This window comes from Onychomys torridus, chromosome 8 (genome assembly GCF_903995425.1).
Source record: "Onychomys torridus chromosome 8, mOncTor1.1, whole genome shotgun sequence".
In the NCBI taxonomy this organism is placed as follows: Eukaryota; Metazoa; Chordata; class Mammalia; order Rodentia; family Cricetidae; genus Onychomys; species Onychomys torridus.
This window is the reverse complement of record NC_050450.1, coordinates 67,892,665-67,905,361: the sequence shown is the minus strand read 5'-3', so window position 1 is coordinate 67,905,361 and position 12,697 is coordinate 67,892,665. Positions and strand designations below refer to the sequence as shown.

The window sequence follows — 12,697 nt, the reverse complement described above, 5'->3', positions numbered from 1 at the left end:
TTGAAGCTCTGGCATCAAAATTAGTTCCTCCTGTGATGTTCCAGAAGTGAAAATGTCAAGGCAGGAGCTGAAGAGATGGCTCAGTGGTTAAGGGTGTTTGCTGCCAAGTTGGATCACCTGAATTCTAGCCTTGGAAGCCACGTGGTAGGAGAGAAGACTCCCACAAGTTGTCCTCTGACCTCCACACATACTGTGACATGCACTCACCCCAACAAGCACGTAAGCACATGTGAAAGAAAGAAAATGGCAAGACAGATGCTTTAAAGATATGTATTTTATTTGTAAATATTCTTAAAATACAAATAGCCAATAGCTAGCCACTACTGGAAACCACCATTATTTTAAGGCAACTCCAGAGTAGAACAATGAAGTTAGTAAAGAAGGGGCTAGCTCAGAACCAGACACATTCCAGGTATCTACATTCTTTATTCCTGCCCCTTTTGTGAAGAGGTCTGACTGACCAACTTCGAGGTGTCTTCTACCTCTCACTTTGTTCCCACACTTCCCAGACCTCCACCTCTTCTGGGTCTGTAGCACATTATATGCACTGAACAAGTACTGCAGACCAGGCATCTTTATATTGGGCTATGCTCTGTTTCCCCACATCTCATTTCATTTCATTTCATTTCATTTCATTTCAAGGACATTTCAAACATAAATGCATGCACATGTACATACATATTCTCTTTTCAAAAGAATTTTCTCTTTTCTCTTAGACTCTTTCCATTTTTCTCCAAAACAAAAGGAATATAATTTTGTACTGGCTCTGAAACAATATTTTTCATTTATTTAGTGCATACATGCTTCTACTATGTTACTATGGAAGTCCTGAAAACTGAAATCAGGTTGTCAGCTTCAGTGGTAAGTACCTCTACTTGCTAAGCCACATCCCTAGCCAATTTTATACTGTTTAATTTTATCCTCTACATGCTGAGCCAAAATCCAACCTCTTATCGAGGTTAATAAACGTGAAGGAGGCCACTAATGGTATACTTTAAAGTGAGATTAGGCAAAGGGGGAAAGAAAACTAATTAAGTATCCAAAACTTCTCTTTAGATTCACCAACTTCCTTATCTGTTACTAATTGTACAGATTTTATGAAGTATAATTTTTCAATAAAAATAAGATTTATTATTGAATAACTGAAAAATAAAGTCTCATATGCATACATATGTATATATATATATAAAATAAATAGGGCCAGAGAATGAAAATCAGCAATAATGAATACACAGAGCTTTAAAAGTTAAGAAAAATTATATTTACTTATTTTATGTTCACGTTTTCTTCCATGTATGGATGTGTGCAGTACCCAAGGAGGCCACAAAGGGCAATGGATTCCTGGGACTGGAGTTAGAGATGGTTGTGAACCACCAGTGGATGCTGGGAAGAACAGTCAGTGTTCCCAACTGCTGAGCCATCTTTCCAATCCTACTTATTACTATTCTAATCACTAAGAGCAGGGTATATTGTTCTTGGCTATTTCTATATTGGAACTATGGATTAAGTAGTTTTTAGTGACCTACTAAGGAACTACACTTACAATAAGATGCATTAAATTCATATTTAGATTGCGGACCACTTTCAATTTCTAAAGAACTACAGAAGAGAAGGAAAAGAAGACTCACTGTGAGCAATGTGGAATTCAGAGGTATGCCTACTCACCTTGTCATTGAATATCCGGAGACTATCTAAGGTGTGCAGGTTTTGTTCCAAAAGTGCAGTGCCTGCTGAATACAAGTTGACTTCATCCAGCTGCAGCACAGCCACAGCAACCCAGAAGAGGGCTTTGTGCAGTGGGGAGTCCTGGCCATGGAGACACTCCAGGTTAGTGTGGTAAACCAAGCAATCATCTCTCCCTGCATTCTGCAGCATCAACAAAGCAGGTGACCTCACCTAATTTCTGGGTTTTCTCTCCTTGGGGAACATGAATAGACAGATTCACTTGTCCCCTCCATGGGTCTAATGAAAAATACCATCAACTAGGCTTAGAGCCTGAGCTTCCTCTGAGATTTCCTAGTTCCCAGAGTTTGCTGACTCTTCTGCAGTGGCCACTGACACCGGCCATTGTTTTTGTTTTTGTTTTTGTTTTTTTTTAAATTAAATTAAATTAAATTAAATTAATTTATTTATTATGTATGCATTGTTCTGTCTGCAGGCTAGAAGAGGGCACCAGATATCATTACAGATGGTTGTAAGCCACCATGTGGTTGCTGGAACTTGAACTCAGGACCTCTGGAAGAGCAGCCAGTGCTCTTAACCTCTGAGCCATTTCTCCAGCGCCCCTCCCCCCCATTGTTTTGTTACCACTGCAGACAGTACCCAAGCTACCCTCTTTCAGCCTGCAGTTCCTTCCTTCTCTGATCTACAGTGCACTCTGGGTTACCATACTGTCTACTAGGAAATGATAATTTCCAAACTCCTTTCTGAAGACTATTGAATAGTGGATTAATTCTATTCAATCTTTACAATTTTCTCTATTGACTCTCTGCTAGAATGGTCTATCCACAACTCCACTGTCCTACTTATTTCTAATTCTAGTTAGACTCTACCCTTTCAACTTTTCATTCTTACTAGTATAAACTCTTATTCACTCATATATATTCCATCTCTCCCTTATTCCCTTTCCCCTCTCTTGGTAGAGATGAACCCAGGGTCTTGTATATGCTAAGCAAGTGCAATCTTTGATTGCACCTCTAGCCCGGCATACAAACTCTTTTGATGAGCAGGTATACTTCTCTTGGCTTTACATTTCTCTACAGTGATGACCATTAATACACTAAGTAGTACTTTACTGACTTTATCCGTCCACTTCTCAACATCCATATCCATCCCAGATACAGGACACTTTTACTAACTTGGTTTGGTATATCCTAAGCACTACCAGATACACAGAAGATGCTCAACAAATACTTTATTAGATGAAAGAATTAAGAATTTATACCTATCTTTTTTAGTACCAAAGAGAAAAAAAAAATCACAAACACATAAGCCCAGGAGAAAAGATGCACTATACTTCCTCTTCCTCTATGGCAAACAACTAACTCTTGTACAGAGGCTCCACTTTGCCTACAGTTCTTTCTTTACACTCTCTCCAATCTACCCTCCTTTTTGTCTCTCTCCCTTTCTTTCTCTCACTCCTCCTCTCCCGCTCTCCTCTTCCCCTAACCCTCCCTTTCTCTTTGAGACAAGTATTCTCTATGCAGCCCTGGCTGTCCTGGGATTTGCTATGTAGACCAGGCTGGCCTCATGTTCACAGACTGACCTGCCTGCACCTCATGAGTGCTGGGACTAAAGGTGTGGGCCACCATGCTAGGTCAATCCACCTTATTTTCTAACTCCTAGGACAAGAGGCTCACTTTGACTATAATTTCTTCTTTATAATCTCTTTTGAATCACCCAATTTTCTAAACATTGTACAAGAAACCACGGTAACAGTCTCCGAAAGAGTAAATGTGTGCTCCAACCAGTGGTTATTACCTTATTAAGAAGTGGCTGTAGCTTTGTTAGTGCTATCACTGTAGCTTCTATCAGAACTTGACTATTGTAAGTATCAGGTCCTTTCAAGCAACTCTCAAGTGCCTTTTAGGAAAACAGAAATCTTTATTTCACTTTTCATTGAAATAAAACATCAGTTCCTATAATAAAGCTCAGATTTAGCTGAGAAAAATTTAGGTATTTGACAAGTAGTGTATGTGACAAACAATTTCTAATAATAGTGAACACTGTACAATTGACTTTTTATTTTAAAAATATTTCTATATTACATTCTAATAAGAAGGGCATTATTATATTAATTATGAATTATGTAGCTTTACATAAGGTTATAAGGCTTTGAAAACTGAGACCACTGAGTGTACATGATTAGAAAAGAGTCCACTTTTTTTAAAAAAGATTTTTCTTTTTTTGTAATTTTTGAGACAGGTTCCCTCTATTATGTAGCGCTGGCTGTCCTGGAACTCACTATGCAGACCAGGCTGGCCTCAAACTCACATAAATCCACCTGCCTCTGTATCTAGAGTGCTGGGGGTAAAGGCTGCATCACCACGTTGAACTTAAAGGTACTTTCTTTAGACAAGATTTCATACTTCAAAGAATTACAGTAAGGAAAAATTATTTTAAAATATAGATTTAATTGAACTTTAATTGTTTTTAAAAACTGGAAAGTATAATTTGTAATTTGGGACAAATTTTTAGGAAAAGTGGAGTAAGTACCTTGCTAAGAATTCGGATAATCTGCTTTATCTGCCCATGAGACACACGTTTGCTAATACAGCCAAACACCACAAGAGCTCTTGGCTGCAGGGATGGGTTGTACTGAAATGCAAATCTGCAATTAAAAGAGCCAAAGAACTTATGAAAATCTTTGTGTTTATGCACACAAATACAAGACTGATCATGCTGCAATAGCTCTTCTCAACACTACACGTCCTTTCCAGTTTCTGGTTAACTTAGGACACACCTTTGTGCTAGTTCTGTCCACTGATCCAGCCACTTGCATGTTGGAATATCTCTCATACACGCCTGAAAAAGAGGATACTCTGAGTATATATATGTACACAAAGGTTTCTAGAATATTTAACGTTCATCATGTCATTAAGTGATATTTGTTATAAAAAACACATTCCAGAGACTGGAGAGGTGGCTCAGCTGGTAAGAACACTTGTTGTTCTTGAAGAGGATAGAGGTTGATAGAGGATGTTCTTAACTATCTGTAACTCCAGTTCTAGGAAGTTTGATGTCTGTCCTCCTCTTCTGAACTCCTCTCCTGATTCTTGGGCACCAGGCACACATGTGGTGCACACACATACATGTAGGCAAAACAATCATACACAAAAAGTAAAATAGATCTAATTTAAAAAATGAACATATTCTAAAGAAATATCTTAAGTTCTATGTGTAAGATAACAGAACAAACCAGTATTTCCTCTGTATACTAGAAAATTATTTTTCAGGCAAGGTATTACTATGTAGCCCTGGCTGGCCCAGAATTCCCTACACAGACTCAGCTGGCTTCAAACTCACAGAAATCCACCTGCCTCTGTCTCCTGTGTGCTAAGATTAAAGGCTTGTGTCACCACACCCTGCATATTCCATATTTTAAATAGGATTTTAATTTGGCTTCTTGTCATTTTTCCTTCTGTACCTCCATGATCTCTAACAAAGCCTCTGTGACTGTTTCCAGGGATGTCAAAGCAAAAGTCTCCCTCTCGTAGGAGCCTGGGGAGAAAGACCGGTCCCGGTAACTGGAACGGAAGGCGATGACAGCGGCGGACTTGACTTTGCTAATACCAAACAGTAAGTAAAATTTGGGTAATGAGAATTCTGTTAGACTGAGCCTCAAAACTTGCTTGGTCTCTTCTGTAAAAGAAAGAGAATATAGCAATATTTTAATTTTAAAGTGATATGTTTCATCTTGAATTCAAGAGAATTTAAATGTGTAAAAAAAAAAAAAAAAATCACACAACCATGCTCCCTAAGTCAAATCTCTAGATGTATTAGCCGCTACATAACATACTGGCACTAGAAATGCAACACTATAAATTTACAATAAGCTCTTAGGTTATATGGTAATTACAACTATCTATATGACAAACATAGAGACCTTTATTATAGCTTGCCATGGCATACAAGTCATTGTTACTATTTTCTTGTTTGATAGAATTTCAAATTATTGCTTGTATGCCTGGTGAGACGATATCATCACAGTAAGAAACCTACAGCAGTCAGGGAAGGTAAATCTGAGAAAAGAACTAGTGAAAAAAAGATCAGTTTCCCCTGGCTTGAAAAACCAAAAGGGAAAAACAAAACAAAAGATTGCCTTCGAGGAACTTACCGCTAAAATGTAGCTGTGAACAAGTGCACAGAGAGTGAATGATATTAATGACCAATCCATGTGTGGAAGCTCGAAGGGACAAGGGCCCTGTGGCCACTAAGAAAGTCACAACATGGAAGAGATAGGGAAGATGAGCTGCCACATCAAGGGAGTTGTTGAAAGACAGCATCAGCATGTATCGGGCTAAAATAGCAATATCATCCCACATTAGATGTTGTTCTAAAGTTGGAGTTGGAGATAAGCAAGTCTTGTCAATTATTTTACACATCCTTCCAATAACCTGTAAAGAAGAACATGTTTTAAAAGCACGAGACTAACAGTTTCTTCATTAAAAACAGTTTAGGGGACTGGAGAGATGTCAGAGGTTAAAAGCACCAGCTGCTCTTGCAGAGGACTTTGGTCTTTGCCAGCACCCACATGGCAGCTCACAACCATCTGCAATTCCAGTTAGGGGATTCAACACTCTCTTCTGGCCTCTACAGACAATGCACATGTGGTACACATACATATGTCCAGTCACACACATATACACATAAAAGGAAAGTAAATCTTAAAAAATAAATTCAGGGTCGATGAGATGGCTCAGTAGGCTAAGGTGCTCATTGTCAAGCCCCATACCTTGGGTTTGATCCTTGGGACCCATCTGGTGAAAGGAGAGAACTGACTCCTATAAGTTATCCTCTGACTTCTACATGTAAGCCACGGCACATATGTGCACACAGACAGCCATACCACTCCACCCCCACCTACACGTTCTCTTAAATAAACAAAGTTTAACCCTAGCTAGTTATAAGACAAAAACTCCCAAGATGATAAACAGAAATACTAAGGCATAGTCCAAGAGGCACAGAAAAAGTGGTTACCTTACTGGACACCAATTTCACATTTCCAGAGGCCAAAGCCACAGCTGTATCTGCCATCACCTCAGCTTTGATAGAGCCTAAGCCTCCTGTAGCACTGGTTTTGATGAAACTGTCAAGCACAACATCCAGCAGATCTGTGATCTGGCGAAACAAGGAAAGTCTTGTTGTTTTCAAGCACACTGATGGCTTAACCTTTAATTAAAAACACTCAAAGGAGCCCAAGAAACAGAAATGTCCTGTTTCCCCCAGATTTTCAAAGTTCTAGGCTTAGAGATCTATAAACCATAGAGGGAAGGATGAGGCTGTCTCCTGATTCCTCCAGAGTAAGACCAGTGATCAGATTTTAAACATCTGTACATGCCTATCTTCAGAAAGTACCTCTGTGCTCCTAAGACTGTAACACATGACCAATCTAATTACTTTAACGACATCATACAGCCAGGAAATTGGCTCCAAAGTCATTTAAAAGCAGTTAGAGGATTCACAGCATTGTCTGAATAAGGATCTGCTTCCTTAAGCAATTATTCTGAAGGAATAATATGCACTCCCTTGTCAGATTAAGGAGAGTTGTATCTATGTAGCCTATGCTACAACTATAAATGAAACCAGATGTTCTGAATAACAGCATTAAGAAGCATTTACTGAGATCTGTGGTGTATAGGGACTGGGGTACATATTTAAACACCATTTACTAGAAATGACAACAGGCTTCTACAGTTAAACTCTATATTTAACTGTATATTATGCAAGAAGGAGAGTTCTGAAATGCGTTAGCTATTTACAGGTATGTAAACATATGTTGGGTATGTTTCTGAAGGAGAGAATGATGTGCTCTGTATAACGAATGTGGGTACCAAGAGTTACTAGCACAAGGAGGCACTAGATAAGTATCAGTGCAAATTCAATACCTGCCCAAGGCTTCCCCATATTTTTGCTTGGATAGAAGGGTACATCTGCTTCTCATTTATGGTCATTGTTATTAGCTTATCAAGGATGGCAGTAACCCTTTGTCGTTTGGCATCATCATTATGCTTACAAAAACGAACTAGATTTGACAGCCATGGGGTCATGTATTCTAAACAAAGATGCTTCAATTCAATACCTGTGGAGAAAATACTCCATTAGTACAGACAGTCAATGAAAATTACAATTATTTATTTGTTTGTTTGTTTTTTGAAACAGGGTTTCTCTGTGTAGCTTTGTGCCTTTCCTGGAACTCGCTTTGGAGACGAGGCTGGCCTCGAACTCACAGAGATCCGCTTGGCTCTGCCTCCTGAGTGCTGGGATTAAAGGCGTGTGCCACCACTGCCCCGCCATTTTATTTTTTATGAGTATTTTGTGTACACGTACAAGTTTGTGTACCACATGCTTGACTGATACCCACAGAGGCTGGAAGAGGGTGTCTGAACCTCTGGGATGAGTTACAGATGGTTGTGAGCCATTCCATGGGTGCTGGGAATCAAACCCAGGACCTCTGGAAGAACAGCTAGGGCTTTTAACTGTTGATCCACCTCTCCAGCCCCAGCAATGATTTCATCATGAAGAAATGGTTGAGAATAAAGACTGTTACCTTGAATTAGGCCTGGACAAACATTTTAATAAGAGGTAAAGACACTAAGCTTTGAAAAAATATATTTTGTTTGTTTGTTTTTTTGACACAAGGTTTCTCTGTATAGCCCTGGCTGTCCTGGAACTTGCTCTGTAGACCAGGCTGGCATTGAACTCAGAGATCTGCCTGTCTCTGCTTCCCAAGTGATGGAATTAAAGGTATGTGCCACCACCACCCAGCTGAAGAAATAATTTTAAAAGTCAGTAAACCAAACCAGAAGTACTGGTGTACACTAAGCCTGATCTACAGAGTGAGTTCCATGATAGCCAGGGTAACAGAGAAACCTGTTTCAAAAAACAAAACAAAAAACAAACAAAAATTGTACTAAAACATATACAGCATAGAATTTAGCATTCTAACCTTTTAAACATTTTTAGTTTAGTTTTTTTGAGATAGGGTCTCTCTCCATAGTCCAGGCTGTCCTCAAATTCACAGAGATCCACCTGCCTCTGCCTCCATAGTGCTGGGATTAAAGGCGTGCGCCATTCTAACCTTCTTAAGTGTATAGTTTGGTGACATGAAGTACATTCAAACTGTGGTGTGACTACCACCACCACCCATGACTAGAACTTCCTCACTTTTCCAAACTGAAACTTGTGATCCAATCACTTTCAATGGTTATCACATTATTCCGCACTACAGAGAACCAGCAACTTAATTTGTCTGCTCTTTGATTTTTTCAACTTTTTTCTATTAAGTAATGTTTTATTAAACTCAAGAGTAGGCAAAATAAATATACCACAATGGAGGTCATGAAAGGTCACTTTTGGTGAGGGGGCAGCATTGAGTGAGAGAGGCTTCTGAATACTAGAAAATGTTGTGGGCTGTGATCTAGAAGATACTTTCATGATGTACTCACTGTCAAAGCTCACCAATTAATACCTACTCACTTAATATCCGCACACTTTACTATAACAAGATAACCTTAGTCTTAAAATATCAACGTAAAAGCAGCATGCTCCAAACACCTCACCATTAGTTCTTTTTCAAAGTGTGTGTGTGCAGAGCCAGAGCTCTGGGGAGGTGCAAGGACAACTTTATGGGGTTGGTTCCTTCCTTCTCCTTTCCCTGGGCTCCAGGGATGAACTCAGGTTGGAAGGCTTTGTGCCAAGTGCCTTCATCCGCTGAGTCACCTTGCTGGCTCCTTAGCATAACTTTTTCAGGAAAAGATTAAAAACTGGAACTATAATGCCAAAAGATATGACTATTCTTAAGGGTCTAATCCACTTTTAAATGTCTTTCTAGAGGAACTGTCCTTTACAATGCTATCGACCTTCAGGATTTCATCTTTAAAAATGTTGTTCAGCTGAGCGGTGGTGGCGCACATCTGTAATCCTAGCACTCGGGAGGCAGAGACAGGTGGATCTCTGTGAGTTCGAGGCCAGCCTGGTCTACCAAGTGAGTTCCAGGACAGGTTCCAAAGCTACAGAGAAACCCTGTCTCGAAAAACCAAACCAAACAAACAAACAATCAAACAAAAAAACCCCAAATTGTTCAATCTGATACCTAATCAGCCATTTCACAATACTTTCAGTATGTATTTTTTAGGTAACAAACTTAAAAGTATTCTTTTCAGGGTTGGGGATTTAGCTCAGTGGTAGAGAGCTTGCCTAGCAAACGCAAGGCCCTGGGTTCGGTCCTCAGCCCTGGGGGGTGGGGTGGGGAGTATTCTTTTCTTAGTCTGATAGGTATGCTACTGTGATTCACTTATTAACCTACATAGCTCTTCTCAGCTAAGGACATCAATCTTCCCACATTCACTCCAAAGTCCTGTGTGTGTTTGTTTCACCCATGCTACTTACATAAAAGCAACTAGTACCCATTTCTTTTATTAATGCTTCTAGATTTATATTCAATTCTTAAATATAGCCAGAACTTATTTTGGTATCTTTTGGTGTAGATGGCCTATTTTATTTATTTCCCAAACTTATTCAGATGGTTTCATGTCCCCAAGCAATCTGTGAAGCTTCATGTTCTCTGTTTGTCTGTTTCTATTAAATGGATCTGTCTGCTGATTTGTGAACACTGTGTTTTGATTACCATGCCGTTATAATATGTACCGTGTGGAGATATCTGTAATACCAAGTCTGTACTTCCTTTCTTTTCAACATTTTCTCAGCTATTCATTTTCAACAGAATTTAAAATCATTTGCAAATTTCAAATTACATGGCTACTTTGATGGGTCTTTATTAAATCTGAACTGATCTTGGAAGAACTGTCTATGCAAGAATACAACATGCCTGTTCACTCACTCAGTTTCAAACCTTTATAGTTATTAATAAAGTATTGCACTTTTCTTCTTTTGCCAAACTTATACAATTTCTTATCAGAGTTACACTCCTACATCTTTCACTTGATGAAAAACAAACCAAAACCAAAATAAACTAGAACAAAACATATCTGACATATTTTTGATGATTTGTTAAAAGCATTTAATTACCTAACACGGAAATGTTAAAAAATGTGTTTGAATAAGCTGTGTGTATTCCAGGGAGAAGGAGAGGAGAAAACAGCAGGAATGAAGCTAGATCATCATCTAGGCTATTCCACAGTATGGAGGTGGACAGATAAAGAGTAGACTTATGGTATTTTCTAGAACAAACTTGGGACTGACCATCCAGTCATGGTGGACCATCATCCACCATGACACTATGGAACACAATTGTCCAATAAAAACCATAGTTCAAAGTCAACTATAGAAATGAGATGTAGCCATTTCCTTAACATCAAGGAGATGTGTGCAATTCTGGTCTATGAAGAGAAACACTAAGGCTTGTGGAGCTGAAATAAGGAAGGAAATCCTTCCAGCAGCCCACAGGCAAGAGGACCCACTTGCTCCCTGGGCCTCCTGCCAGAGTTCGATGGACTTCTCTGTGCATCCCACTAGGATTTTCTCTCAGAGTTCCTTTAGTTACAGGGTACCCAGGCCAAAAAACAAACAAAACAAAACAAAACAACAAAAACCAAAAAACAAACAAAACAAAACAAAACAACAAAAACCAAAAAACAAACAAAACAAAACAAAACAAAAAAAACGGAGGAAAGATTTTAAAAAGTAAAAATATAGTAAGTGAAAGACCACTGGTAAATCTCCAAACAAAAAAGTTTTATTTGAATTGTCTTAGAATCATTTTGAGTATTAAAGAAAATTATTACTTACTAGATTTGCTAAATCCAGAAATACACTCTTCCAAAAACTCTAAGGTGAGGTGTGGCTCATTGGCTGCAAGCGTCTTACTGATCGAGACAATAAAGAGGGTGTTGTTAGCAGGGATGCATAACCCTGATGTCTCTAGTAACTGACCTTCAATTTTTAAATTAAAGGTACAAGTTAAGGCACACAGAAGATTATAGGCAGCAGACCTAAGAGAAAACACAAAGGAGATCGTTTTAAACTTTCTTTTTCTTTGTAATTCCATTTTCCCAACAACATATAACTAAAGATTTTATTGCAAAGCATGGTTAATTCTTTTTCAGTGTTACTACAGACTAGAGATAGAATGTAGATCAAGCTCCAAACAGGAGATCCATGAAATCAGCACCAGAAGAGCCCATGAGGCTCCCAAGACAGGCAGGTGTAGTAGGCCTTTCTAGAAATTTTCACAGGAGCATGAAACAGCAAAGATTTAGGGTCTAAGATGAATCAATAGGAATAAAGGACAGAATAAAGGTGTGCCATATTTTCAGTGAAGTCAAAACTCTGCTCGAGGTCACTCTCTGGTAGATCCAGTTAAATAGAGAATAAGAGAGAGGAGGCCTGGTGGTGCACACCTTTCATCCCACCACTCAGGAGGCAGAGGCAGGTGGATAAGTGTGAGGCCAGCCTGGGCTACATAGAGTATTCCAGGATAGTCAGGGCTACATAACGAGAGACCTTTATTTTACTTTAATATTATTATTGTTGTTGTTATTATTATTATTATTATTATTATTATTTTTTTTTTTTTGAGACAGGGTTTCTCTGTGTAGCTTTGCGCCTTTCCTGGAACTCACTTGGTAGACCAGGCTGGCCTCGAACTCACAGAGATCCGCCTGGCTCTGCCTCCCGAGTGCCGGGATTACAGGCATGCACCACCACTGCTGGCTTACTTTATCTTTTTAAGAGGAGGCATTTAATCAAATTATAATGTTAGGAGTGTTGAAGTAAGGATATCCCCGAAATGTTCATGTGTCCTACAATTTTCACTGCAAAGTAGCAGTTAAAACCAAGGTTAACTGTAGTTGAAAAAGACATAGTTACATCTTCCACTCTATAACCTCATTCTATTATATATAACCATTGAAACCAATCATACATTATCTAGGGTCTATTAGAACAAAAAATGAGTTATAAATATATACAAATATACTTAGACAAATCAGAAAAGTTTAAAGAACTTCAGTGGTAG

The 12,697-nt window shown here is 38.8% G+C and overlaps 1 protein-coding gene across 6 annotated transcripts in view; it reads right to left on the bottom strand.

Moving 5' to 3' along the window:
- The window catches only part of Nf1 (neurofibromin 1), a 257,122-nt gene that overhangs the window by 28,234 nt on the left and 216,191 nt on the right, over positions 1–12,697 (bottom strand). For all 6 annotated transcript variants that reach the window (XM_036195402.1, XM_036195407.1, XM_036195405.1 and 3 more), the window contains 9 exons: positions 11,470–11,672; positions 7,608–7,801; positions 6,700–6,840; positions 5,837–6,116; positions 5,147–5,361; positions 4,463–4,524; positions 4,216–4,330; positions 3,481–3,582; positions 1,666–1,806 (listed from right to left, as the gene is read on the bottom strand). In XM_036195402.1, coding sequence (XP_036051295.1) covers positions 1,666–1,806; positions 3,481–3,582; positions 4,216–4,330; positions 4,463–4,524; positions 5,147–5,361; positions 5,837–6,116; positions 6,700–6,840; positions 7,608–7,801; positions 11,470–11,672 — 1,453 coding nt within the window. The remainder of the gene's footprint in view (positions 1–1,665; positions 1,807–3,480; positions 3,583–4,215; positions 4,331–4,462; positions 4,525–5,146; positions 5,362–5,836; positions 6,117–6,699; positions 6,841–7,607; positions 7,802–11,469; positions 11,673–12,697) is intronic.